Source organism: Carlito syrichta, unplaced genomic scaffold (assembly GCF_000164805.1).
Source record: "Carlito syrichta isolate Samal-C Ts95f unplaced genomic scaffold, Tarsius_syrichta-2.0.1 Scaffold308316, whole genome shotgun sequence".
Classification (NCBI taxonomy): domain Eukaryota; kingdom Metazoa; phylum Chordata; class Mammalia; order Primates; family Tarsiidae; genus Carlito; species Carlito syrichta.
Genome location: NW_007252412.1, coordinates 176,144 through 202,517, shown reverse-complemented (window position 1 = coordinate 202,517; position 26,374 = coordinate 176,144). Strand labels below are relative to the sequence as shown.

The 26,374-nt window shown below is 37.2% G+C and overlaps 1 protein-coding gene across 1 annotated transcript in view; it reads left to right on the top strand.

The window, feature by feature from the left end:
- Nucleotides 1-318: 318 nt before the first annotated feature.
- The window catches only part of CCDC192 (coiled-coil domain containing 192), a gene marked incomplete at its 3' end in the record, with an annotated part of 177,818 nt that continues 151,762 nt past the window's right edge, over nt 319-26,374 (top strand). The window contains 2 exon segments of the mRNA XM_021716216.1: nt 319-437; nt 5,191-5,242. Of these exon segments, the coding sequence (XP_021571891.1) occupies nt 319-437; nt 5,191-5,242 (171 nt within the window).

Genomic DNA, 26,374 nt, shown 5'->3' with positions numbered 1-26,374 from the left:
TCTCAGACAGTGGTATAGCTGTTTCCTTAGCATTGGCTCTGAATGTAAACATGTTCTGGTTTGAGCACAAAACCACTACTTCTGTTCCACTTTGAATGGCTTTTCCAGAAATGATGACTATGTGGTGATTCTTCATCTATTCTCATGCCTGGATCTGATTTATGAGATGTTTTGAAGGGTTACTGTGACTTTGCAACTGAGGTTGTTTTTTTTTTTTTTTTTTTCCTGTTAAGAAGTTAACATCTTTTCCACAGCCATTGTGGTTGCTTAGCAACAAGGGATAGCAGAGCAATAGCAGGGATTCTAAAACTCTACAGAATGATGCCTGCTGATGTCTGTCTCTTGAACAGGGAATCCCAGTGGGCCTGGCTTGAGATGGGAGGATGTAATAGCAAAAAATCTTTAGTCCTGAGATCTGAAACCCCAAAGAGAAACAGGTGAGTTTCCAGCTCCTCTCCTTCCAAAGTAATTCACAAAAATGTCTGGATAAAGTAGCCTTCACTCAGTACTTCAAAGAAAACCTTCCTTTAAAGTCTGGAGAATATCAACAGACAGACCTTTTATCCTTTCCTGGGGATGACCCCTTTCTTTGAAAACTGCTACCTTCCCAGATCATAGAACATACCTTGACACACAGAATGGGTTGAATGAATAAAATGTCCTTCCCTTGCTCTTTTCAGAATTACTTATCCATCCCAACTATTTTCCTAATGTGGAAAGTGGGAGGGAGTGGAGTCAGTTCTCTTTCAGCTGAAATAAAATGTCACCTTCATCACTCTCTTGACGGAAGATATACACACAAAAAGCTGGGTCATTCCTTCTTTCTGTGTACCCCAAATAAAAAGCCAAATCATCTCTGGCTACAAATATGGTAATGTGGTTCACCTCTGTAATTGATTTCTAGTTAATTACTGGAAATTTTGCATGTTGGCACAATACTTATATTTCCTTTTCATAGTTCACCTGCATGTAATTTTCTTATGTAGTAAATTCTCACTTGTACCCCACAATGCTAAAATTAAAAAAAAAAAAAAAATTTGAATATTTGTGTGAAAGGAAGGAAGGAAAGAAGGAAGGAAGGAAGGAAAAGTAGGACTTTGTTCTCACTTTACGTAATCCTTTGGGTTTTTGTTCTCCTGGTCTGTGGAGCTGAGGGTTCTGTGCAAGGAAAGAGCAGGGCTTCTGAGAAAGGAGACTTGTTGCTCTTTGGGCAGGTTCAACTCTGCTCCTTTATTCCTAAGCAGGAACAAGCTGGCTCCATGTGTCTCCTTTGCCTTCCCTTCTCCTTTCCCATCCTCTCCTCTTTTCTCATGCCCTTGAGAAAGACCTTCTCCACAGATTACATAAACTGAATGGGAACTTGCTCCTAAGGTATTTAAGTCATAGAGGGTGAGGCCCTGGATGCAATTAACCAAAGGAACAAAACATTTTCTCAGGAAATCCTCTCCTATAAGAATGGGATGCTTAATGACTGAATTCCCAAATCAATTTTATTAAAATCGTTTATTCACCTGGACTAATTGGTGACTAATGACTACTCCAATTCAACATAAAAAAGAATGGAGTAAAATGTTTAGAGGGCAGATAGAAAAATATTTCATTTCGAGGAAGGAAATTTTTATATTCTTGTAAAGCACCAGGAAAAAAACTACTACAAGGTTTATACGTCATATTATTAATCTCTGCCAACAGAAATTTAAAGAAGTTTTTCCAGTTTCCCTATAACCCCTGAAGAAAACAGGCTTTCTAAATACAATTGTTAATTATAATTTAGCTCAAGACTAATGGGCTTTTAAAAGCTTTTTTTCCCCTTAATTATTGTACAACATGAATTCTGCTCTGTATGCTGGATTACTATAGTTTCTTTGAGGCCATGACTCATGACCTTTAAATATTATTGTCAGGCAGCCAAAACTCCCTCATTTTAAAATCAGTAGTTTTGTTTCAGACATTATTAAGGTGGTTTCAAATAGTACTTTCTGTGGTGCATTTGTGGCTCATCAGAGTATGTATATCACATGTTTTGTTTGACTTCACTCAGCGACTAAATATTACTCTCTTGGTTTGGCATAAAAAATAAAGCACAGTCCTTGTCCTCTATGAAGGTATCACTGAGAAATGCAAAAACACAGGTAGACAAATAATTATGTACATCATGAAATGTAATAAGAGCTATAAGAGGCAGGCATCCAAAAACTACTTGAAGAATACAGAGGCAAGAAATGCTTCTGACCAGAAGGGTCAAAAGAGCTTTAGGAGAAGTTAGCATTTGAGTTATAATGTGAAGAAATGGTAAGCTTTCAACAAACAGAGAAGAGAGTATGGGTATTTGAGTTAGATTAAACAACCTAAGAAAAGAACAAACACATACTCTGGACTATGAGGCAGTTTAGTGAAAATATCAGTTGTGTGAGGTGCACTAACAAAGGATAAAATTGGTTAGAAGGCAAGAGGGTTTGATTTATTAAGGTCTTTCAAGGCCATTTGTTGGTTTGCCCAGCAATTGTGATGACAAAAGTTATGTTTTCCATTTTGTGATAAAGAAGTACTGGCAAGTAGAAAGCACCAAAATATTGGTTTTTGCTGATTTAGATATGATGAGAGAGAAGCAAATTATATTTCTCAGAACCCTGGTGTTTCCTTTCACTAAGCAAGAATTTATTTTGTTCAGTAGTCACAGATTACTTTGTGAACAGTTTTAAATGTTTCTAAATTTTTTGAAAAGTGAGTAAAAATGAGAAACATGCCCAGAAATATAGAAATTTTAAAATGTATTTATTAGAGAAATGGTGAGATAGAAAATAATACGAGTATCTTAGATTTAAAAGTAAGGTTTTCACTGGGGAGAGGAGAAACTATTCAGTAAATGGTGCTGGGAAAACTGACTGACCACATGCAGGAGATTGAAACAGGACCCCTACCTATCACTATACACAAAAATTAACTCTAATTGAATTAAAGACCTAAACGTACAACCTCAAACTATAAGTATCTTAGAAAACACAGGAGACACCTTTATGGAAATTGGAACTAGGAACCAATTCCTTTTCAGAACCCTAAAAGTCAATACCTTAAGAAATAAGATAGACAAGTGGGACCTCATCAAACTGACAAGCTTCTGCAAAGCAAAAGAAACCATCAAGAGAGCATGGAGACAGCCCACAGAATGGGAAAAAATATTTGCCAACTGTATATCTGACAAAGACCTAACATCTAGGATCTACAAGAAAAAGTGGTCTTTAAAAAGTGGGCAAAAGACATGAATAGACACTTCTCAGAAGAAGATATACAGGCAGCCAACAGACACATGAACAAAGAAGTGCATATCAAAACCACATTGAGATACCACCAAACCCCAGCAAGAATGGCCATTATTAATAACACAAACAACAATAGATGCTGGCAAGGATGTGGAGAAAAAGGAACACATCTACACTGCTGGTGGGAATGCAAACTAGTACAACCTCTTTGGAAAACAGTGTGTCGATTTCCGAAAGAACTAGAGATTGACCTTCCATATGACCCAGCAATTCCCCTAATGAGAATATATCCAGAGGAACCCAAATCATTCTACAAAAAAGATACCTGCACACGTGTGTTTATTGCAGCTCTGCTCACAATAGCAAAAACATGGAACCAACCATGTTGCCCATCGAAGGTGGACTGGATTGGCAGTAGTGGAAAACTGTCGGGGGTGGGGGAAGAGGAGGGTGGGATTGGCAGTTGAGGGAAACTGCAAGGGGAGGGAGGGGCATACCTCATCAACAAGGGTACCTGCATTATCTATGTTTATATACCTAACCCTGAATTGTACCCCACATCTTTATAATAAAAATTTTAAAGAAAGCACAACGGAGGAACACAACATCAGTAAGCGTACTTGATCTCAAACCAGGCCAAATGGGGACCAAAGGGAAACCCAGACTTTACCTGGACGATGACCACTGTATGCCTAATCCTGAATTGTATCCCATGTGTTTAAAATTAAAAAAAAAAAAGAAAAAGAAAAAATAAATAAAAGTAAGGCCTTATTTATTGGTTGGGCAACAATAGAATGGAATCTGTTAAATCTATGAGATTTATTAGATCACTCATTTATTCATTCAACAAATATTTGTTGACCATTCTATCCCTTTTCAAGATGCTGAGGGTAGAGTAACAACAACAGCAGAAATTTCTTGTCTTCAAGGAGTTAGGAAGAAATATAAAAAATATAATAAGCAAACTATGTAGTATGTTATAATGTGATTTGTATTTCAAAGAAAAACAGTGTGGTGATGAGGTGAAGGACTCAATTTTAAATGAGATATATTTGGTAATCTCCCACTGAGGTGGTGATATTTGAGCAAAGTGAAGAAGGAAGGAAGAATAAACTGAGTGCATAGATGTGGAAAAGGTATTCTGGGACCTGAGTGAAGAAAGTGTTTCAAAGAGGGAGAGATGAGTCATGTCAAAAGCTGTTAAGGTGAGTTGTGACAAATGACCAGTAGGTATAGTGTTGCAGAGGTCTTTGGTGAATTTGACAAGTGTGGTTTCTGTGGAATGGAACTAGTGAGGGTCTGATTGCAGTGATTTTAGCACAAAAAAGGAGGAAAGGAATTCGAGACAGATATATTTTTGCTATAACATTTTTAGCAAAAGGGGTCAGTGTAATCAAGGGTAAAAGGGTAAAAGGGTAAAAGGGCTCAAGATGTGATGAATAACATGTTTGTAAGCTAATAGAAAAACAATCCAGGAGGGAGAGAAAAGGTGAAATTGAGAGAAAAAAAAGGGAGAAAATAGTGTAAGAGGCAAAGAATTCCCTAATTATGCTACTTCTTAGGAAGAAGCTTCTGCAAAGCAAAAGAAACCATCAAGAGAGCCTCATGAAACCATCAAGAGAACCTCCCTCTACTTTTTTTTTAGTTGAAATAAGAGATTTTGCAGGGTTTCAGAACAGAGTGTGCTGTTCATACTGCTTATTCTCAAGAGAACCTTTAAAGGCTATTTTATCTTCTGCAAGTAAAGTTTACATTCCATTGTTCTTATTTCCTTTTGAAATGTCCAGAAATTGACATTTGGAAGAAATACTTTAGAAAATTTATTTTAAATGTTATAGTGTAGTGATCTATTTGATATAGGAGTGTGTGTGTATACACGTGTGCATGCCTGAAAGAAAATTTTGAATTCTCAACTTTTGCTTTATTTCAGCATGACATCTGGAAGTTTGGAGTCAGTTATACAACAAAAATGCACAGTATTGGTAAGAAATAAAGTCTGTATTTTTTTTTAGTTTTAAAAAGTCATTACTGTTAATGAAACTAAATTAATTTTGAGATTTTCTTGATAGCGTTTTCACATTTTACAATAAAATATTTTTTAAATAAAACATGAATTGTTGTTTTCCAGGTAGAAGACTGCAGTAATGTTGGGTGGAATGGTAAGTATGGGATGTTATTGGGGAAAAGGGAAGGTTAAATGTGATATGTTGTAACCTTTCCCATTTTGACATATAAATGCAACATCGCTCTCTGTGGCCTTACAATATTGTAGGCATCCTGGGCTATTTTTTGAAAGATTTGTTTGTATATGAGGAAATCCTGGGGTTCTGACATAAATGATATAGATCGAGTACAACACATTAATTGGTTTAGGTAGGTTTAGGTTTAAATCTTGGTGTATTCCAGATATATTGGGTTTCATTCTCTTTCAATTCAGCTGCTGACATGCCTAGCTCTGACCCTTGAGGTCTTCTTGCTCTATGAGTTCTATTATGTCCCAGAAAAGCTGGGTCCTTTCCACCAGACCCCCACTGTGTCTCTCACTAGGCTTCAGGTTAAATTGTAGGTTGCTGAGAAGTACTGAAGCTGGGTGATAAGTACATAAAAGGTCTACTTTTATGTAAGTTTGAGAATTTCCCCTAAAAAAGAAAAAAATAGTCGTCTATATTTCCCTCAAGCGACCTTGATTCAGTTTTAAGATTCTCTAGACTCCACCCAGAGACATTTTTGGAACATTTCACTCTAATGTAGAGGCAGTACGGTATAGGGTAAGATTACAGGACTAGGAATCAAAAGACTTGGCATCAGGCTCAAATTTGCCACCTCCAAGCTGTGTGATGATAGCCAAGTCATTTAAATTCTTACATGAAGCCGTATATTTCATCTGTAGAACAAGGATGATGAGACCTAACTAGTCTATTCAAATAAGATGCTTGGGATGTGAAAATGGTTGGTAAAGCACTTACAAGTATACAGGAGCGTAGTTATTAGGGATGTTAGCCTTCAACTGGGCTCTCCGTAGGCCAAGAGACTTTGCTCTTTAATTTCTTGATTTCTTTCTGAATTTAGCAGCTCCGGTCTACCACTCCTTTCCTACTCCAGCATCACTGGCTAAGAACAATCTATTTCCTTGTGTACTTACCTAGAACCTCACTTCTTTTTTTTTTTTTTTTTGAGTTGGAGTCTCACTCTTTCGCCCAGACTGGAGTGCAGTGGCCGCTCCCGGCCACCGCAGCCTCGACCTGCTGGGCTCCGGCGATCCTTCCGCCTCAGCCTTCCAAGTAGCTGAAACTACAAGCGCGCGCTACCACGCCCAGCTAATTTTTGATTTATTGTAGAGATGAGGTCTCGCCTGCCCAGGCGGGTCTCGAACCCGCGGGCTCAGGCAATCCACTCACCTCAGCCTCCCAAAGGCGCGGGATTACAGGCTGAGCCACCGAGCCCGGCTAGAACCTCACTTTTACACAAGGATTTGGGTTCACAAAATGGTAACATCACTATCCTCAGTGTAGTTCATTTAATCTGATTACAGACAAACAACATAGCTCTCATATCTCAAATTATTGATATCTTAATAATCTCCACAAAGAGGGTTTCTGTTGAAGAAATGGAAGTCAAAGGAAAATCAGGTTAGATTAGTAGACTATGGTTGTAATTAAAATGTGTTTTCTAACTCTAGTGATATTTTAATCTTACATTGCTTTTTTGTTAGAAAGGGAAAAGAAATAATAATGAATTTTTACTTTATTTAATGGAGCTTTTTAATGATTCTGTTATCCAAAGAAAGAATGTCACTCACTGGACCATATGAAAACATTTTTCTTTGCTTGTTTGAGACCCATAAGTTTGGGAAATAGGAGACTTCGGAGCTCTGCTTTCTGCCCTGTTCTCTAAGGTTGCTAATCAATCAGTACCCTAGGGGCAACTCTCTCATTGGTCGTATCTACACACTGAAAAGGACAAGGTGCCAATTACCACATTTAGGATTTCTGCCTGGGGATCCCAATTAGTTTCCTGGAGTTCAGAAACCATCCCCTTCCAATTTACATTTGACAAGGTTGGGAGCCCCAGGGCTTGAAGGAACTGGTTCTGCTTTAGTTTCTGACTTTTTACATTTCTAAAAGAACACATTTAGCTGAAGGAAGTTAGAATTAGAGACTTCAAGGTTGTGGGATATCTACAATTGCTGCTGCCTCTTTCCAAAATTTGGTCTCTTTTTAGCCATGGAACTCATTAGAACATAGAACTCAGTAGAACAGATTGTGGTAGATACCTTCAGGAACCAAATTATAGGTGGATCTCAGTTACTTCTTTTAAATAATTATTTTTAGCTTTGGTAGAAAATATTGCGATGATTAACTCCTTTCAATTCTGTGAAGATTTCATGGCCACTCAAGCAGAATTAACCATAGTCTGCCTTCGTTTGTTTTGTTTTGTTTTGTTTTTTTAAAATTCGTCTTTACTGCACTTTTCTCTGAAGCTACTTTAACTTTTGAACTCCCCTGGTAAACCGTGCATTCCTAAAGTAAGGACTGGGCTTTATTAATCTCTGCATGTCTGAAACAAAATTTCAGACATCAGAATGGCCTCGGTTGGTATCCCTTGAAGGAGAACAAATGGACTGCGTTCCAGACATAGTACCAGGTCATTGAATTATATTATCCCTCTGAATCTGTAGAGCAGCAGGTGAGGGTGGTACCTGGCATCATCGCTATTAGCTATTATATTGATACATTCCCTATTATTGTTGTTGTTGTTGTTACCAATTTAGAAATTAAGAAATTGAGTTTCAGGGAGATTCAAGGAGCACCAGATGCTGAGTGATCAAATATGCTCACTGTATGGCAGAAACACTACGGGATAATCCAGTAAGAGTTAGTTTAGTTAGACCCACTTCTCAGGTGCCAGGTTGTCTCCCATTAATTTCAACCCTAGTCCTTCAGGTCTGTTGGATAATTAGAATGTTATTTTGAATCTCTTTTTAAACTGTTTAGGGAATAAAATTTTTTTTGCACGAAGGCTTGACCTGAACAGGATCTGGATTGCTCCCCCGAACTGAGAATCCAGACACATATAAATGATTGATGTACATCCTAAGTGAACTAACACAAGAACAGAAAACCAAACACCACATGTTCTCACTTAGAAGTGAGAGCTAAACTAAGGGTCTGCAAAGGCATAAAGAATTGTATCATGGACATTGGAGACTCAGAACGGGAGTGTGGGAAAGGGGTGGAGGGACGAAAAATCACCTATCAGGTACAATGTGCATAGGTGGGAGTGGTGGGTACACTTAAAACCCAGACTTCTTTGCCACTATACAATGCAACCATGGAACCAAAAACTATTTGCGCCCCCCAAAACTATTGAAATAAAAATAAAATAAAATGTTTGAGGAGTTTCCAAGAAAAAAAAACGAGTGTCATAAAACACACGATGTCATTGGTTATGTGGAATGGCACATCCAAAAGTGAGAATATGGGTATGAATTTATTAGCAGTAGAATATGTATGAAGTATTTTACTCATTGTGCAAAACTGGGCTCATTATAAAGTCTCATAGGCCCTTTAACTTTCAAGTTATAATTTAGTGATGACTTTATTAAAGCATCTTATTTAAAGTACCAAAGATATGAAAGCACTTTTTGGTTTTTGATTTATAAAATGAAAATCATCACTCACACACCATATAGCAAGTCAGCTTTACAAAGCAGTCTTAGAGTAGCTAAAATATTTTACATTTGATAAGCTGGGGAAAGCAAACAGTGCCTTAGGTTGTGTCAAATTATATAAATTCTGTTCTTTTAATACTTGTAATATACCATTAATTTTGCTAGAAACATATATTTGGTCATATTTCTGTTATTTATCTATAAATTCTCACATTCTAAGATGAATTTCAAAAACCTATTTCCTTTGATGAGCAAACTTTTAAATCATTAATTAATCCAGGCTGTCAATATATCACTTGTGCTTTAAATGACTATTTCAAATGATTTAAAGTAGATATTCCTATTTATGGTTAAGATGAAAACAATATAGAACTATGTTTCTATTTATATTTAAATATAAAGATTGCTACTGTTCTAGGAAATAGGTCAATTTTGTTTCTTTTTTCTTCTATTCTTTTTTTTTGAGTTGGAGTCTCACTCTGTCGCCCAAACTGGAGTGCAGTGGCCGCTCCTGGCCACCGCAGCCTGGACCGGCTGGGCTCCGGCGATCCTTCCGCCTCAGTCTTCCAAACAGCCGGAACTACAGACGCGCGCTACCACGCCGGCTAATTTTTTTGATTTATTGTAGAGATGAGGTCTCGCCAAGTTGCCCAGGTGGGTCTCGAACCCGTGGGCTCAGGCAATCCGCTCACCTTGGCCTCCCATAGCACGGGATTACAAGCTGAGCCACCGAGCCCGGCTTTTTCTTCTATTCTAAAAGATAATAAATATCTCTCAACTTTTTGTTCTGCCTCTTTTTTTCTTTCTCTCTCTTCTTTCTTTGCTTTCTTTCAGCTTTACTGAGAGGCCCAATCAATATATTTAAAGTGTACTAGCTGGTGACTTTTGAGATATGTATACCAATGTAAAACCATCACCACAATCAAGATAATAAACATATTCATCACCCTCAAAAGTTTCTCATGTCCTTTAATAACCCACCTGTCTCTCCCCAGCTGCTCACAGGCCACAAGCATTTCCTTGCCCTTTATATAAATGGAGGTAGAATGTCCCTTTTGTACTGTCTTCTTTCATTCAGAGAATTTATTTTGATGTTCATCCATGTTGTAGTGTGTATCAATAGTACATTCTGACTGCAAAATAGTATCCCATTGTATAGGATGTACCAGCTTGTGTTTCCCTGCTATAGTCTGGATATAGTTTGTTTGCCCCATTAAATCTCATGTTGAAATTTGATCCCCAATGTTATATAGGAGCATCTAATGGGAGGTGTCTGGGTCATGGGGCAGATCCTTCATAAATAATGTCCTGCCCGAGGAGTGAGTTTTCACTCTACTAGTTCCTGAGAGAGATCACTGTTAAAATGATCCTGGCACCTCTCCTTTGTCTCCTCTCCTCTCTTACCACATGTTCTATGCCCATATCTGCTCCTCTTTACCTTCCGCCATGGGTGGAGGTAATCTGGGGCCCTCACCAGAAGCCAAGCAGATTCAGGCACCATGCTTCTTGTACAGCCTGCAGAACTGTAAGCCAAATAAACCTCTTTTCTTTATTAATCTCCCAGTCTTGGGTATTCCTTTATAGCAACACACAATGGACTAAGACAATCCTTTGCCTGTTGACTGACATTTAGGTTATTTCTAGCTTTTGTCTTTTACAAAGAAGGCTGCTATCAATATTCATGCACAAGTCTTTGTATGAACATATGCTTTCTTTTATCTTGGGTAAATATCCAAGAGTGGAATGATAGAATCATGTGGTAAGTACACTTTAAACTTTTAAAAAAACTGCCAAACTGTTTTCCAAAGTGGTTGTATCATTTTACCCCCACCATCAATGTATGAATGTTTTAGTTCATCTATATTCTTCCCAATCCTATTATGGTCAGTCTTTTAAATTTTAGCCATTCTGGTAAGTGGTGTTGCTTCTCACTGTGGTTTTAGCTTACATTTCCTTAATAACTGATGGTGTTGAACATCTTTTAATTTGCTTACTTGCCAACCTTATATCTTGTTGTTGTAGTATCTATTCAAATCTTTTGTCCATTTTGAGTTGTGTTGTTTGTTTCTTATTTAATATTGATAGTTTTTCAAATGTAGTTTGGATGTAAGTAATTTTTCAGATATGTTTTGCAAGTATTTTCTCTAGTCTGTATTTGGTCTTTTCATTCTCTTAACAATGTTTTTAGAAGAGCAGATGTTTTTAAATTTTGAGAATATCTAATTTATCCGTCTGTACCTTCATGGATCATGCTTTTGGTATCTGATCTTAGAAATTCTTGCCTGACATCACAAGTATTTCTTCTATATTTTTCTTCTAGAAGTTTTATAGTGTTAGGGATTTTTTTACTCATTTTTTCTTTTTTTAGAAAACTTAATTGCCACATAATAATTGTACATATGAATACAGTGTCATGGTTTTCTAAATTTCTTTTTATATTTAAATGGTAAATGTGTAGGTTTGTTACATAAGTATACGTAAGGTTTGGGCTTCTACTGATCCTGTCGCCCAGGTGGTGAGCATGATACCCAATAGATATTTTTTCAATATGTATCCTTCCTTTTCTCTCCTTTTAGGAGTCCCCAGTGTCTGTTGTTCCCATCCTTAGGCCTGTGCTTACCCAGTGTTTAGCTCTCATTTACAAATGAGAATGTGCAGTGTTCAGTTTTCTGTTTTTGTGATAATTCAACTACAATAATGCCCTCCAGTTGTATCCATGTTGCCGCAAAGGAAATTACCCTTTTTTTTGTGGTTGCATAGTATTCCATGGTATGTGTGTACCACATTTTCCATATCCAGTCCATTGCTGATGTGTACCTAGTTTGGTTCCATGCTTTTGCTATTGTGAATAGTGCTGTGAATAAACATATGAATGCAGGCATCCTTTTGGTAGAATGACTTATGTTTCTTTGGGTGTATACCCAATAGTGGGATTGCTGGGTCAAATGATAACTCTGCTTTTAGTTCCTGGAGAAATTGTCAAACTGCTTTCCATGGGGCTGTGCTAGCTTACATTCCCACTAAGAGTGTATGTTTCCTTTTCTCTGCAATATCACTAACATCTTTAGTTTTTGACTTTTTAGTAATAGTCATTCTGATTGGTGTGAGATGGTATCTCATTGTAGTTTCATTTTGCATTTCTCTGATTATAGTGATGTTGAGCATTTTTGTCATATGTCTGCCACTTGTATGTCTTCCTTTGAGAAGTGTCTACTCTTGTCCTTTGCCCACTTATTAATGAGGCTATTTGTTTTTTTCCAGTCAAACCTCTGACCTAAAACCAACTCATCTTTGACAAAGTCAACAAAAACAAGTATTTTGGAAATGACACCATATTGAACAAACAGTGCTCGGGAAATTGTGAACCATATGTAGAAGAATGAAGCTGGACCCCTACCAATCACCATATACAAAAATTACCTCAAAATAGATTAATGATTTAAACATTCAGACCCTCAACTATAAAAATCCTAGAGGAAAACCTAGGAAGCACTCTCCTGTTCATTTGCCTATGCAATGAATTCATGATCAAGTCCTCAAAAGAAAATGCATCAAAAACCAAAGTTGACAAGTGGAACCCAGTCCAACCAAAAAACTTCTACACAGCAAAATAAAATGTCAACAGAGTAAATAGTCTACCATGTAGGAGAAAATATTTGCAAACTATGCATCTGACAAAGGCCTAATATCCAGAATCTAAAAAGCAGTGTGCTGTTTTAATAAGTGTATACGTTGTATAATGATCAAATTAGGGTAATTAATACATCACCTCAGACATCATTTCTTGTGGTGAGAATATTCAAAATCTTCTCTTCTAGTTATTTAGAGATATATGATGATAATATTAACTATAGTTACTCTGCTGTGCAATGGAACACTAGAACTTATTTCGCCTAACTGTAATTTTGTATCCATTGAGCCCACTCTCCCTATTCCCCTGAGTCCCCTGTCCTTCTCAGCCTCTGGTAACCATTATACTACTCTCTACTTGTATGAAACCAACTTTTTAAGAGTCCACATGTGAGTGAGATCATGCAGTATTTGTCTTTTCGTGTCTGGCTTTTTTCACCTTTGTAATGTACTCCAAAATCAACCATGTTGCTGCAAATGTTAGTGTTTCATTCTTCATTCTTTTTATGACTGAATAGTATTCCATTGTGAATATACCATACTTTTTTTTATCCATTCATTCATTGATGGGCACTTAGGTTGAATAGGTGAATAGTGCTACAATAAATATGGGTGTGCAGATTTCTCTTTGACATACTGATTTCCTCTCCTTTGTGGGTATATATCCAATAGTGGGATTGCTGGATCATATGGTAGTTATATTTTAATTTTTGCAGAATTTCCATACTGTTTTCCATAGTAGCTGAACTAATTGACATTCCCACCAACCGTATTTGAGAGTTCCCCTTTCTCCACATCCTAGCCAGCATTTACTATCTTTTGTATATATATAATATCCATTCTAACTGGGGTGAGATGGTATCTCTTTTTTTTTTGAGTTGGAGTCTCACTCTTGTCACCCAGACTGGAGTGCAGTGGCAGGCCCACGGCCACTGCAGCCTCAACCTGCTGGGCTCAGGCGATCCTTCCACCTCAGCCTTCCAAGTAGCTGGAACTACAGGCACGCGCCACCGTGCCCAGCTAGTTTTTGTGATTTATTGTAGAGATGAGGTCTCACCAAGTTCCCCAGGCTCAGGCAATCCTCTTTCCTCGTTCTCCTAAAGTGCTGAGATTACAGGCTGAGCCACCACACCCGGCCAGATGATATCTTAATGTGGTTTTGATTTACAGTTCCCTCATTATTAGTGACATTGAACATTTTTATATCTCAGTTGGTTATTTGCATGTCTTCTTTTGAGAAATATCTATTCAGATCTTTTGCCCATTTTTGGGTCAGATTATTTGTTGTTTTGTTACTGAGTTACTCAATTTCCTTATGTATTCTGGATATTAATCCTTTGTCAAATCCATAGTTTATAAACATTTTCTCCTATTCAGTCTGTTGATTGCTTTCTTTGCTGTCTGGAAGTTTTTCAGTTTGCTATATTCCACTTGTCTAATTTTGCTTTAGTTGCCTGTGTTTTTGAAGTCTTATTTATAAATTCTTTACCCAGATCATTGTCACAAAGTGGTTTGCCTATGTGGTATACTAGTAGCTTCATAGTTTCAAGTCTTACATTTAAGTCTTTAATCCATTTTGAGCTCATTTTTGTAAGTTATGAGAGAAAGGATACTAGCTTTATTCTTCTGCATGTGGATATCCAATTTTCTCAGCGCCATTTATTGAAGAGACTATCCTTTTCTCAGTGTGTATTCTTGGTATTTTTTTGAAGATCAATTGGCTATAAATGCATGGATTTCTGGGTTCTATATTATGTTCCATTGGTCTATGTGTTTATTTTTATGCCAGTTCCATACAGTTTTGATTACTATTGCTTTGCTATATATTTGGAAGTAAGGTAGTTTTGTTCTTTTTTGCTCAATTACTTTGGTTATTGGGGTCTTTTGTGGCTCTATACAAATTTTAAGATTATTTTTCTATTTCTGTAAAGAATACTATTGGTATTTTGACAGAGAATGCATTTTGTCTATAAATTGCTTTGGGTAGTGTGAACATTTTGACAATATTAATTTATGTCCATGAACTCTGTAGATCTTTCCATTTATTTATGTCCTTCATTTCTTTCATCAGTGTTCTGCATTTTCCACTATAGAAATCTTGTGGGTTGAATTTATATCCTTGGTTAAAATTATTCCCAAATATTTTACTGTTTTGGTAGCAATTGTAAATGGAATTGCTTTCTTGATGTCTTTTCAGATTGATCACTATTCTACATACTGCAATGTTTTAATTTGTTTATTTGAACAGATTTTTGTGGTGAAGCCTTTAGAGTTTTCTACATGTAAGATCGTGTCTTCTGCAACCAGGGACAATTTGATGTCTTCCTTTCCAATTTGGAGGCCTTTATTTCTTTCTTTTGCCTAATTGCCCTGGCTAGAACTTTCAGGACTACGTGGAATAAAAGTGAAGGAAGTAGGCATCCTTGTCTTGTTCCTGATTTTAGGGAAAAAGTTTTCAGCTTTTCTCCATTCAGTACAGTGTCAAATGTGGGTTTATTACAAATGGTCTTTATCATACTGAGGTACATTCTTTCTATACCTAATTTGTTGAAAGTTTTTATCATTAAAGAATGTTGAATTTCATCATATCAATCAATTAAGATGATCAAATTGTCTTTTCCCTTCATTTTGTTGATGTAATATATCATGTCTATTGATTTGTGGACATTGAGCCTTCCTTGCACCCTGAGATAAATTCCATTTAATCATGGTGAATATTCTTTTTTGACATGCTGTCCAATTCAGTTTGCTAGTATTTTGTTGATAGTTTTTGCATCTATATTCATCAGGAATATTGGCCTATAGTTTTCTTCTTTGTTGTGTCCTTGTCTGGTTTTGGTATTAGAGTCATGCTGGCGTCATAGAAAGGGTTATGAAAAATTTTCTCCACTTCGATTACTGTTAGTAGTTTAAGAAGAGTTGATATTTGTTCTCCTTTACATGTTTGGTAGGTTTCAGCATCAGGTCCTGTGTGGCCATCAGGTCCTGAACTTTTCTTTTATGAGAGACTATTTGTTACTTTTTATTCCTGATTCAATCTTATTATTCGTCTTTGGTCAGTTCAGATTTTTCTGTTTCTTCATGATTCATTCTTGGTAGGTTGTATGTATCCAGGAAGATTTCATTTTTATATTTAGGTCTGTGATCCATTTTGAGTTTTTAATTTTGACTACTGATGACTCAGGGCTGAATCTCTCGCCAGTAATTTCCCTCAGCTGAGGGAGCACCACTATCCCAAGATTACACCCTCTCCTTTTCTTCATAGGATCAACCTGCATTCAATGACTGACTGATGCAGTACTGTAAAACCTGACCTTACTTTGATTGGGAACTATTCTGTAGGTCTGGCCCAACACTAGAGCTCCCCTTAGGATTAGCTGAAGCCTATATTGTATTTTTACTTTTCTCATTTCTTTATAAGCACTATCTTAAATAAACCCTCATACAATCACAAAATTAGAGTAGATCATAATGAGAAATGTTTGTGAATGGAAATTCATAAGAAATGCTAAATAGTGATTGGGCTGTTACTGAGGATAAGACTAAATAATATGAATAGAAACTGTCTTTGTAACTTTTACAACCCTTTAGAGAAATATTTCTTAACGTAAGTAAGGGATGTAAAGAACATCTGTTTGCAAACTTAGGGAAGTAAAGTATTTCATTTAAGAAATCACGGCAATGTAAATATATTCACTCTAAAAAGTTTACTTTTTGCCGCAAAATAACACAAACAGCATATAAACTGAATTATTATTTCTAGGTACTTCTGCTAAGGGGAAGTACTGTTACTTCCCCAGATCTTGGAATATGAGATATTAGTTGAAGTTGCTATCCATTTTTCAAGCTCTTATTACATATTTTCATGTTGAGATATTGCAATTAATGAGGGGTCAATTCATGTCATAATCTCCTATTCTAATCCCCATCTCTGCACCTATTCAACTTTCTTCACCTTATTTATATAATGTGGCCTAATTTTCTGTAGAAAAAAATTTATGCAGATTTCAGGTCAAGCAGTACATAGAAAGGTAGTAGTGATAGTATCAGTGTAATTGATAAGAATTTTTTTTCTTTGCCTGGTATTAAGAAAGACAAAACACTTTCTTTAAAAAAATTTTTTTTAATTTTAAAGATGTGGGGTACAATTCAGGGTTAGGTATACAAATGTCCATTATACAGGTACTCTTGTTGATGAGGTGTGTTCCCCCTCCCCTGGTATTTTCCCACTACTGCTAACCCCTTTCTTATAGTATTATGATAATTGTTCAAGGTCCACTCATGAGTGAGAACATGTGATATTCAGTTCTTTGTATCTGTGATAGATCACTCAGTATTACAGACTCTAAGTCCATCCAAGTTGCAGCAAAGTTCATAATTTTGTCCTTTTTTATGACTGTGTAATATTCCATCGTGTATATGTACTACATTTTTTTTATCCAGTTTCCTTTCGATGGACAGCACGCGTAGTTCCATGTTTTTGCTATTGTGAATAATGCTACCATACACATGTATGTGCATGTATAAGACAAAACATTTTATTGATTTGATTTAATTTGATTATCATTACATTTTTGAAAGTACCAGTTGTGATTGGCTAGACACTTTCTATCTTATTTACCTTAATAATTTATCTTTCCTCCACAAAGGCCATCCCAGGAAGGAGGCAGAGGAGCTCTAAATGACTCTCTGGATAAATATTTCACCTGGAAATGGACTTCTGCCATCTGGCAAACGTGGGAAGAGGGGGGCAAATTGTCACAGTGGGGGTTAAACCCAGAAGTTACATACATCCCTTCTGCTCTTTATTCATCAACCAAAGAAGTCACATGCCCCCAAAAGACTTCAGGGCTGGGGAGGTAAAATTATACCATGTGCCCGCAGAAATTTTGTGGACAGAAAGTTACTGCAATATAAAACTTGTTTTTTAAAAAAATATAAACCTAAAATAGGACATTCTATAGATAAACAAAAATAAAAGAAATTATTAGCTCCAGAAGTTCTCATTTTAATAAAAAGTTTTATTTAACTTGAGAGCAGAGGCCATTAAAAAAATCTTAGCAGTTTAAAATGAGGCAGGCCAAAGCTCTGGGAAGTGTTCTTTAGAGAATGATCCTTCACAAACAGTTGGGCAAGATGACCTATTTCTTTTTTAATTTCTATGATAGAGAAATTGTATAAGAGACAAAAGGTCTTGTTGTCATGCAAATATGTTCTTTTAATTTTTTTAAATGTCAGCAAGCAAAGACATTTAGAAAACATGTGGCACTAAAACAGATTGTTTACAGACAAAGTATTTTTCAGATTTCCCCAACCAGCAACAGTGGTGCAAAGGACTTCCATAAACTGGAGCATTTGAGTGTCTGCAAATTTGTTTCATCAGATGCCCATGACATTTTTTCTCCATTTGACTCCTTGAAATGGCAAAAAGTTCCAAACAACTGGCACAATTTGGAGAAAGCATGCTAATTTGTGCTGTGTAGTGCTGACACATTTTATTTTCTGTGAGGGTGGAAATGTTGAGAAATGTGAGAAGGAAGGGAATTTTGAGATGTAAAAAGGAAACAGAAGTTAGATATATATATACTTAGAGTTCAAGGGTTACTCTGTATTGATGTTTTAGATAAAATCAAATTTCATGTGCAATTTGTTCATCTTCTGAAAACGAAATGTTTGGATCGGGGGAAACCTGGGCAAGGGAAAACGTGTTCTGGGGACCATCTAGTCAGTCAGGCTGTCTTTGAGAGTACACTTCAATTGCTGTGGTCTGAAGAAAATTACTTTCCAAAACTGCTTAAAGTTTCCTTGAGAGAGAATATCCTTCTGAAGGGTTAAAACAGTTACTTAATCTAGGCTTTACAAAGGTATAAGTCTCCCTTTGGGAGGCTTTCTCTGGATGCCTGGAAGGCTTGGCAGAGTAGGGTGGCAGAGGGGTGAACAGCATGAGGATGCAGGTTCTCAGGGAGAAAGTGTGGCCTTTGGCTGCCCTTAGTCTCTCCAGGAAGATTAGGCAACAGCAACTTAACTTACTTTGATAGTGTTATTCAACCAAAACTCACTGCTGGGAATAATAACCCTAGGTCTCCATGTCAATAGCTGAACTGTTTATGTTAGATCAGGTATCAGAGTCAATTGGTTATTTTAAAATATATTTAATAATTTCAATCATAGTGGTGTGTTATCTGTACTTAGTGAGGTTCAGAAAAATGAAGCGCTTCTCCAAGTTTTGATTAGAACTTGCTTCTTTAAAAAAAGTAGATTCTCTCCTCCAACAAAGTTATACATTAACACACAAAAATGAGTTATTGATGATGTCCCCCCTGACTGGAGTTAGGTGGTATCTCAGTGTGGCTTTAATTTTCATTTCTTTGATGATTAGTGAGGTTGAGCATTTTTTCACGTGTCCATTGGCTGCTCATCTGTCTTCTTTTGAGAAGTATCTATTCATATCTTTTGCCCACTTTGTAATCAGGCTGTTTGTTTTTTTCTTTTTGGTACGTTTGAGTTCCTTTTAGATCCTGGATGTTAGGCTTTTGTCAGATGTACAGTTGGCAAATAGTTTTTCCCATGCTGTGGACTGTCTCCATACTCTCTTGATGGTTTCTTTTGCTTTGCAGAAACGTTTCCATTTGATGAGGTCCCACTTGTCTATCTTCTCTTATGGCATGGGCATTTGGGGTTTTGATCAGGAATTGGTTGCCAGTTCCTATTTCCATAAGGTTGTCTCTTGCATTTTCTAAGGTTCTTTTAGTTTGAGGTTTTATGTTTAGGTCTTTGATCCACTTGGAGTTGATTTTTGTGTATGGTGATAGGTAGGGGTCCTTTTTCATTCTTCTGTACATGGTCAGCCAGTTTCCCCAGCACCACTTACTAAATAGGTTCTCCTCTCCCAGTGGTGGTTGCTGGAGGTTTTGTGAAAGATGAGTTGGTTGAGAAACTGAGGCTTTTGCTTCTAGAAACTCTATCCTGTTTCATCTGTCTATATGCCTATATTAATGCTTGTACCAATACCAGCATTAATTCACATTTTATGAGGGACACTCCCCCAAAACTGGAATTATATTTTGGAGGGTAGGCCCCCCTGTAGTCCTCCTCCACTAGCTAAGTGTTCTAGGAACCCATCAGCATCAGTGTACCAGTTAGCATTGTTGTGAGAGGCTGTGCTTGCCTTCAATGGCTTTTTTTTTAGATTCTTTCAATTATTTTGCCCATTTATGAGTACACCTGACCTCACTGCATTGAGTATTCAGCAGTTTTTGACCCCAAACGGCATGACCCCTGTGCCCCAAACTCCCTATTCACCTGATCTCAACCCGAGCAAACTTTTTTTTGTTTGTTTCCTTGGATGAAAAAAGTTCTCAAAAGGCAATGTTTTGTCACTGTGGAAGAAGTGGAAAAAAAATGGCAGAAGCACTAAAAGGCATTAAAATTGACAAGTTCAAAAACTGTGTTGAGTAGTGGAAAAAGCGTCCCAATAGGTGTATTGCATCAAATGAAGAGTTCTTTGAAGGTGACTGAAGTTTAAACATGTAAGAATAAATACACAGTTTTTAAATAAACAAATCCCAGTTTTTTTGAGGGGCCCCTTTGTATATGTTTTGCATCTTACAAGAACACACACTCAAGCTTAGAAGGTAAAATATCAAATGTAGGGGGGGTTTGGATGTGGGATTTTTAAAATTTTCATTTGTGTATCTTTTTTTGTTATCTAAAGTTTTATGACATAATATATAAAAAAACCCATGGCACAGAGATGATGCTCAGTACAAGTTCTTTTCCATTTCTCTTCTCCCATCTTTATAACATTTAAATCCACTTATCTGAATATCTCTGCTCCCTTTCTCAACTTTCATCACACTGTGAGCTCCTGTAAAGTTGGGATTTAGATTAATTCATCTTTATCTTCCCGGGTTTAACTCTGGACCTTACATATAAAAGGCACTTGGTATATGTGAGTGATTCTCATGTGTTTGTTATTAAATTGCTGAACACATTGTGTTTTTCAGTTAAGCAAGAAAATTCTCTTGAATCATACACTTAATGCAAAGGAAAATTAAATTGAAAAATATTTTAAAATAAATGTGGTTTGGAAACATTCTTTGGAAAGAACTAGGGCCTATTTTGCTTGCCTCAAATGCCTAAGGAAAATGTTATAAAGTCTAGAACAATTTGCTTTCTCTAGGGGCTATATCTACTTGAGATATTCATTAAAAGAGAAGCATTTTTGTCTATGGTGACTACATTCTCAATCCTATTAATTTTTCTTTTAATTATAACAACATTCAGAGTTTTTGCCTCAGTATGTAATTTTACATTCTTTTCTGATAATTATATTACTGAAATCTAGAAAAAGCTTCCCTAATAACTTTCTTTGTGACTGCTCTTCACGTAATGTTGAGATCCAAATGTCCAAATGATCAGAGCTGGTTTAAGTTTTTAAAAAGTCTAGTACCCACAAATACTCAAGTTCTTGACTCCTAGAATGCAAGGAAAATTGTCATCATCATAATAAAATAAATCCATTTAATTTTTTTTGTTTTTAAGGTCATTTTCCAAGTAATTTACAGAAGAATAAAAACATAGTGAAAAACTCATTAGAAATTTTAATAAAACTTAAACAGAGCAAACCCCTTTGTCTCAAATTAAAAATTATTAAAAGTAAAAGAATATTGTCATACATCCTTTTAGCAAAAGAGAATACTCTATTTTATGGTCCTTAGAGATATGTTGTTTACGCCTTGATTTATGAGCTTGAAGACATTGATCTAATACTGTAGGAAATTGTGATCTAAAGACGTATAGTCTATTTAACTTACTTATTTCACTTACTGATGATGATTAATTTCATTATCAATATTAGTGTTGAAAACCGCATTGCCCAATAGAAGTATGTTGCCAGCTGTACATGTAATTTAAAATTTTCTAGTAGCTACATTGAAAATTTTAAAGTAAACAGGTAAAATTAAATTTTAATATTTTATTTAATCCAATATATTCAAGATATGATCATTTCAACATATAATTGATATAAAATAGTAGTAATGAGATCCAACATTCTTGTTTATTGTGCTAAGTTTTCAAATCTAGTGTCTATTTTATACTTATAATACATCTCAATTCAAACTAACCACATTTCAAGTATTTGAAAGTCACATGTGATTAGTGGCTACCCTATTGGACAGGGTTGGTCCAGAGTGCTTGCTGCAGCTCTTTACATTTGTCTTTTGATTTGTCTAAGAATTGTAAAATGTCCTCCTCTGTCAATTTTCTTCTATTTGGATATTGAGGTTAGAAAAAGAAAAATTTATCCTGAACTGTGTTCAATGAAAGCTAAACTGTGTTCAATGAAAGCTAAAAACAGGCTACAAACAAGGTGTCTCCTGTCTTAAACATTCTTCAAAGAAGATGCAATACTTCTGATATGATTAATTTTATTCTATTTTAAAAAATAAATGTTATCTTTGTTCTTTGTAAAACTGCTGAAACAGAATAAGAGTCCTGAAGTATCAACTTTTGTAGATAGAACTGCTCAAAAAAAGGCACAAAACTATAATTGGGTTCATTGAACTCTGATGGTATATGGAAGGTTAATTCACATTAATTGAACAACATGTGCGGGAAAATTTCAGAGACACTTTTTTTTTAAACCCTCCTTTTCTTTCCCATAAGCTTTTTTCACAGGACAACTTGACCCAAGTTCTCGTCTCAAAAATTCCTTGAAAACCTTTTCATTTATCCCTCATACAAACTCCTCTTGCTCTTCTTCAATCTCCCATTTTCATCTCAAAAGTCTCAAAGAACATGTCTATTAACAAGGTCAAGGAAAAGAAGAAATGGGAGTTCTGGTAAGATGGAGAAGGCATAGGTGGGACTGTGAGATTCTCCAAAAGTGAGTTACCAAAAAGACTCTTACTTTCCTTCCCCCACCTCCCTGCCCACCACCAGCCGCAATGGTCCAAGGCCTGGAGACCCTCGGTCCCACGGAAGGCCATCTATTGCAGCCCTTGAGCTGCTGCTGCTCCACCATAGGCAGCCCCACTCCCCTGCCATGTGGAGATCCCAGCTCCCTCTCCAGCAACAATGTCCGACCCAGCCCCAAGCCACCAGCCCCTGCCTGTGGAGGCCCTAAGATACTGCCTTGTGGAGATCTGGGTTCCCTCGTTGGCTACACAGATCCGCCTGGCACTCAGCTGCTGCGAGCTCCCTCCCTGACTGGGATCCTAGTCCAGCAGCTCAGTGCTCATTCCTCAGAGTTCCAACCCCCTGCCCTGGGTTCTGGGCCCCCACCCAGCCCTATTTCAAGCCGCTGTCACCCAGGGAGGCTCTAAGCACCTGCCCCTCAGAGTTACCAGCTCCATTCCTGACTGAAGTGCCCTGTGCAGGGCCCAAAGTCGCTGTCACTGCTCACCACAAACCCTTTGGAGCTCTGGTCCCTGCTCTGACTGAGGCACCCAGTCTGGGACCCCACGGTTGTGTAAGGAAACAGTATATCTTAAGGAGGTGCTAATCAGCTACTCTCAGCTCCAGAAGAGGAAATTTCCAGCTCCCTCCTCCACTCCAGGCTGCTGGAGGCACACCAGATCCAGCACCCAGCTGTGCTGCTGATCCCTGGTGCCTGATACACCACCACAGACCATCATAGTGGATTGCTCATGGACCTAGATGAGTAGAGAGAAAGGACGGGTGGAGAGAAAAGATCCACAAAAGAGGAGCTGCCCACCTTGGCCATTTCCAGGCAGAGATTTGCATTGCCCCGCCCATCTATGAGCAGCCTCCACCTTGGTTTCTAAGGTAACATCACTAAACAGGAGACAAAAGGCCCTCCCCTATACCAAATCAGAAACAGGCAACTCAGCCCTGTCACAGACCTCTCAGGCAGCAAGCCAAGGGAACCAACCCAAGCTTGGAGTAAATCTATCTGCCTGCAATGAAAGCAAAGAGGAGAGGTTAGAGATCAGAGCTGAAGAGACTTTAGACACTCGGGAAAGATTCCAGAGCTAGTCTGGTTTCTTATTTTGATTTTTGATTTTATTGTTTTGACTGTTTTGCTCACTTTTGTTTGCTTTTTGATTTAGACTACTTGTTTGTGTTGGGGAAAAATGCATCAAAAGGCATGATTTTATTGGACTGCCTTTATGTGATTACTTATGCTTTAGGGAATTTTGTTTGTGTGTCTGTTTTTCACTCTTTTCTGGCCTTGTGTCTCTTTTTCATTCGTTAGTTGGTATGTATGTCTGTTTTCCCTCTCACTCTTCTCTCTCTCCAACTTCCTCTTGACCCACCCTTCTTCCATTATGTTCCTTTTTTGTACCTCCTTTTGTTACAGGGAGCAAACCTAAATCCCAATACATGGACAGATTGTAAGGCAGTGGGAAATGCACTCCAGTGTGCCCATACACCTGTTGGTGGATACTGGGATCTGCAGATAGATTCTAAATCACAGCTTCCCCCTCAATTAAAACTCAAAACTGCAAAAAGTAGAGCCCCCAACCCACACTCCTGCCTCAAAAGTGAACAAAGCCAGAGGACCCTCATAAGGAAGAACAGGAGATTGAACAAAATAAGTAGAAGCAACCCCACCTTCCCTGGAAAACAGAATTAAAGAAGGGGGGGGAAATGGGAAGAGAGAAAAATCTATACAAATGAAGAAAAACCAAAAGAAGAATATCAGTCTCTCCCAGACGCCTGGGAGGGTAGACACTGAGAAAACTGACTTTGGAATGCAAACAATGAAGAGCCCCCAGAATGACTGGTCTCAAAATGCAAACCTAGATATCAAGACATTAATAGAGAGATTAAAAAGAATTGAGGAGAAACAAGAAGAAACTAGGAAGGAGTTGATAACTGAGATAACAATAGTAAAGAATACAGTGAATGAAATAAACAACAAACTGATAAGCATGGAAACCAGAATTAGCCAAGCAGAAGAAAGAATCTCAGGGCTTGAGGACCAAAATATAGAACTAACCCAAATTGTCAAAAACATAGAAAAGAAGCTTTAAAAGACAGAACAAAACCTTCAGGAGATGAGTGATTACTTCAAAAGACTGAACCTAAGAGCAATTGGACTTCCTGAAACACAAAGAGAGACAGAGGCCACTTTGGAACAAACATTCCATGAGATTATTGAAGAAAACTTCCCTCATCTTATCAGTGATGCGAAAATTCAAACACAAGAGATTCAGAGAACCCCTGCAAGACCACAATGAGAAGAACAACTCCCAGACACATAATAATTCACCTAAACAAAGTAGGTATAAAAGAAAAAATACTAAAGGCAGCAAGAGAAAAAGGCCAGATCACCAACCATAGAAGATCAATTAGAATAGCAGCAGATTTCTCTACAGAAACCTTGCAGTCTAGGAGAGCTTGGAGCTCTATCTTCAAAGTTCTAAAAGATAAACAATTTCAACCAAGAATAACCTACCCAGCCAAGCTAAGCTGTATCAGTGAGGGAGAATTAAAATCTTTCCCAGATATCCAATCCCTAAGAATTTACACTGCCACCAGACCACCTCTACATGAAATACTTAAGAAAGTACTAAACACAGAAGAAAAGGAAAAAAGAACAACGTTCTTCATAAGAGTACAGGGAAAAGAGTAAACCACACAGAGACCAAACCCAAAACCAAAAGAAAGATAACAAACAAAGAGGAACAGCAACAATAACTCTATAAGAACATTACGATAGGGACCAACTCTCACATTTCAATAATTAGCCTGAATGTGAATGGACAAAATGCAGCACTGAAAAGATAGAATGACAAAATGGATAAAATATCACCAGGCAACAATATATTGCCTTCAAGAGACCCATCTCACTAGAAGGGACATGCACAGACTCAAAGTAAGAGGGTGGGAAACAAATTTTCAGGCAAACAGAACACAAAAGAAAGGAGGAGTTGAGATCCTAATTTCAGACAAAATACCATTTGAGCTATCAAAAATTTAAAAAGATACATAAGGACTACATAATGATAAAAGGTTCACTCCATCAACAAGAAATATCTATCCTAAACATATATGCACCCAACATAGGAACGCCAACTTTCATAAAGCAGCTTCTAGGAAAACTCAAAAAAGATATTGACTCTAACAATATCATAGCTGGGGACTTCAATACCCTACTCACAACCCTAGACAGATCATTAGAGAAAAAAAATCAGCAACAAGATTCAGAATCTCAATGTGACTCTTGACCAAATGGACTTAATTGATACCTACAGAACACTCCACCCAACAACCACAGAATATACATTCTACCCATCACCACATGGAATGTACCCTAAGATTGACCACATACTTGGCCATAAATCAAGGATAAACAAATTTCAAAAGATTGAGATTTTGTTATGTACCTTCTCGAACCACAGTAGAATAAAAATAAACATCAACACCAACAAGGTTCCCTGCAAACCCACAAAGACATGGACACTAAATAGCACGATGCTAAACAACTCCTGGGTCAATGATGAAATCAAAACAGAGATTAAAAGATAAAGTGAAAAATGAAGAAACATCTTACCAAAATCTCTGGGACGCCTTGAAAGTATTTACCAACTCCATGTCTGACAAAGGCCTAATGTGTTGGATCTACAAGGAACTCAAACGTGCTGAAAAGAAAAAAACAAACAACCCCATTATGGCAAAGGACATGAACAGACACTTCTCAAAAGAAGACATACTAGTAGCCATCAGACACATGAAGAAATGTTCAACCTTATTAATCATCAAGGACATGCAAATTAAAACTGCACTGAGATACCACCTAACTCCAGTCAGAATGGCCATTATCAATAACTCAAAAAATAAC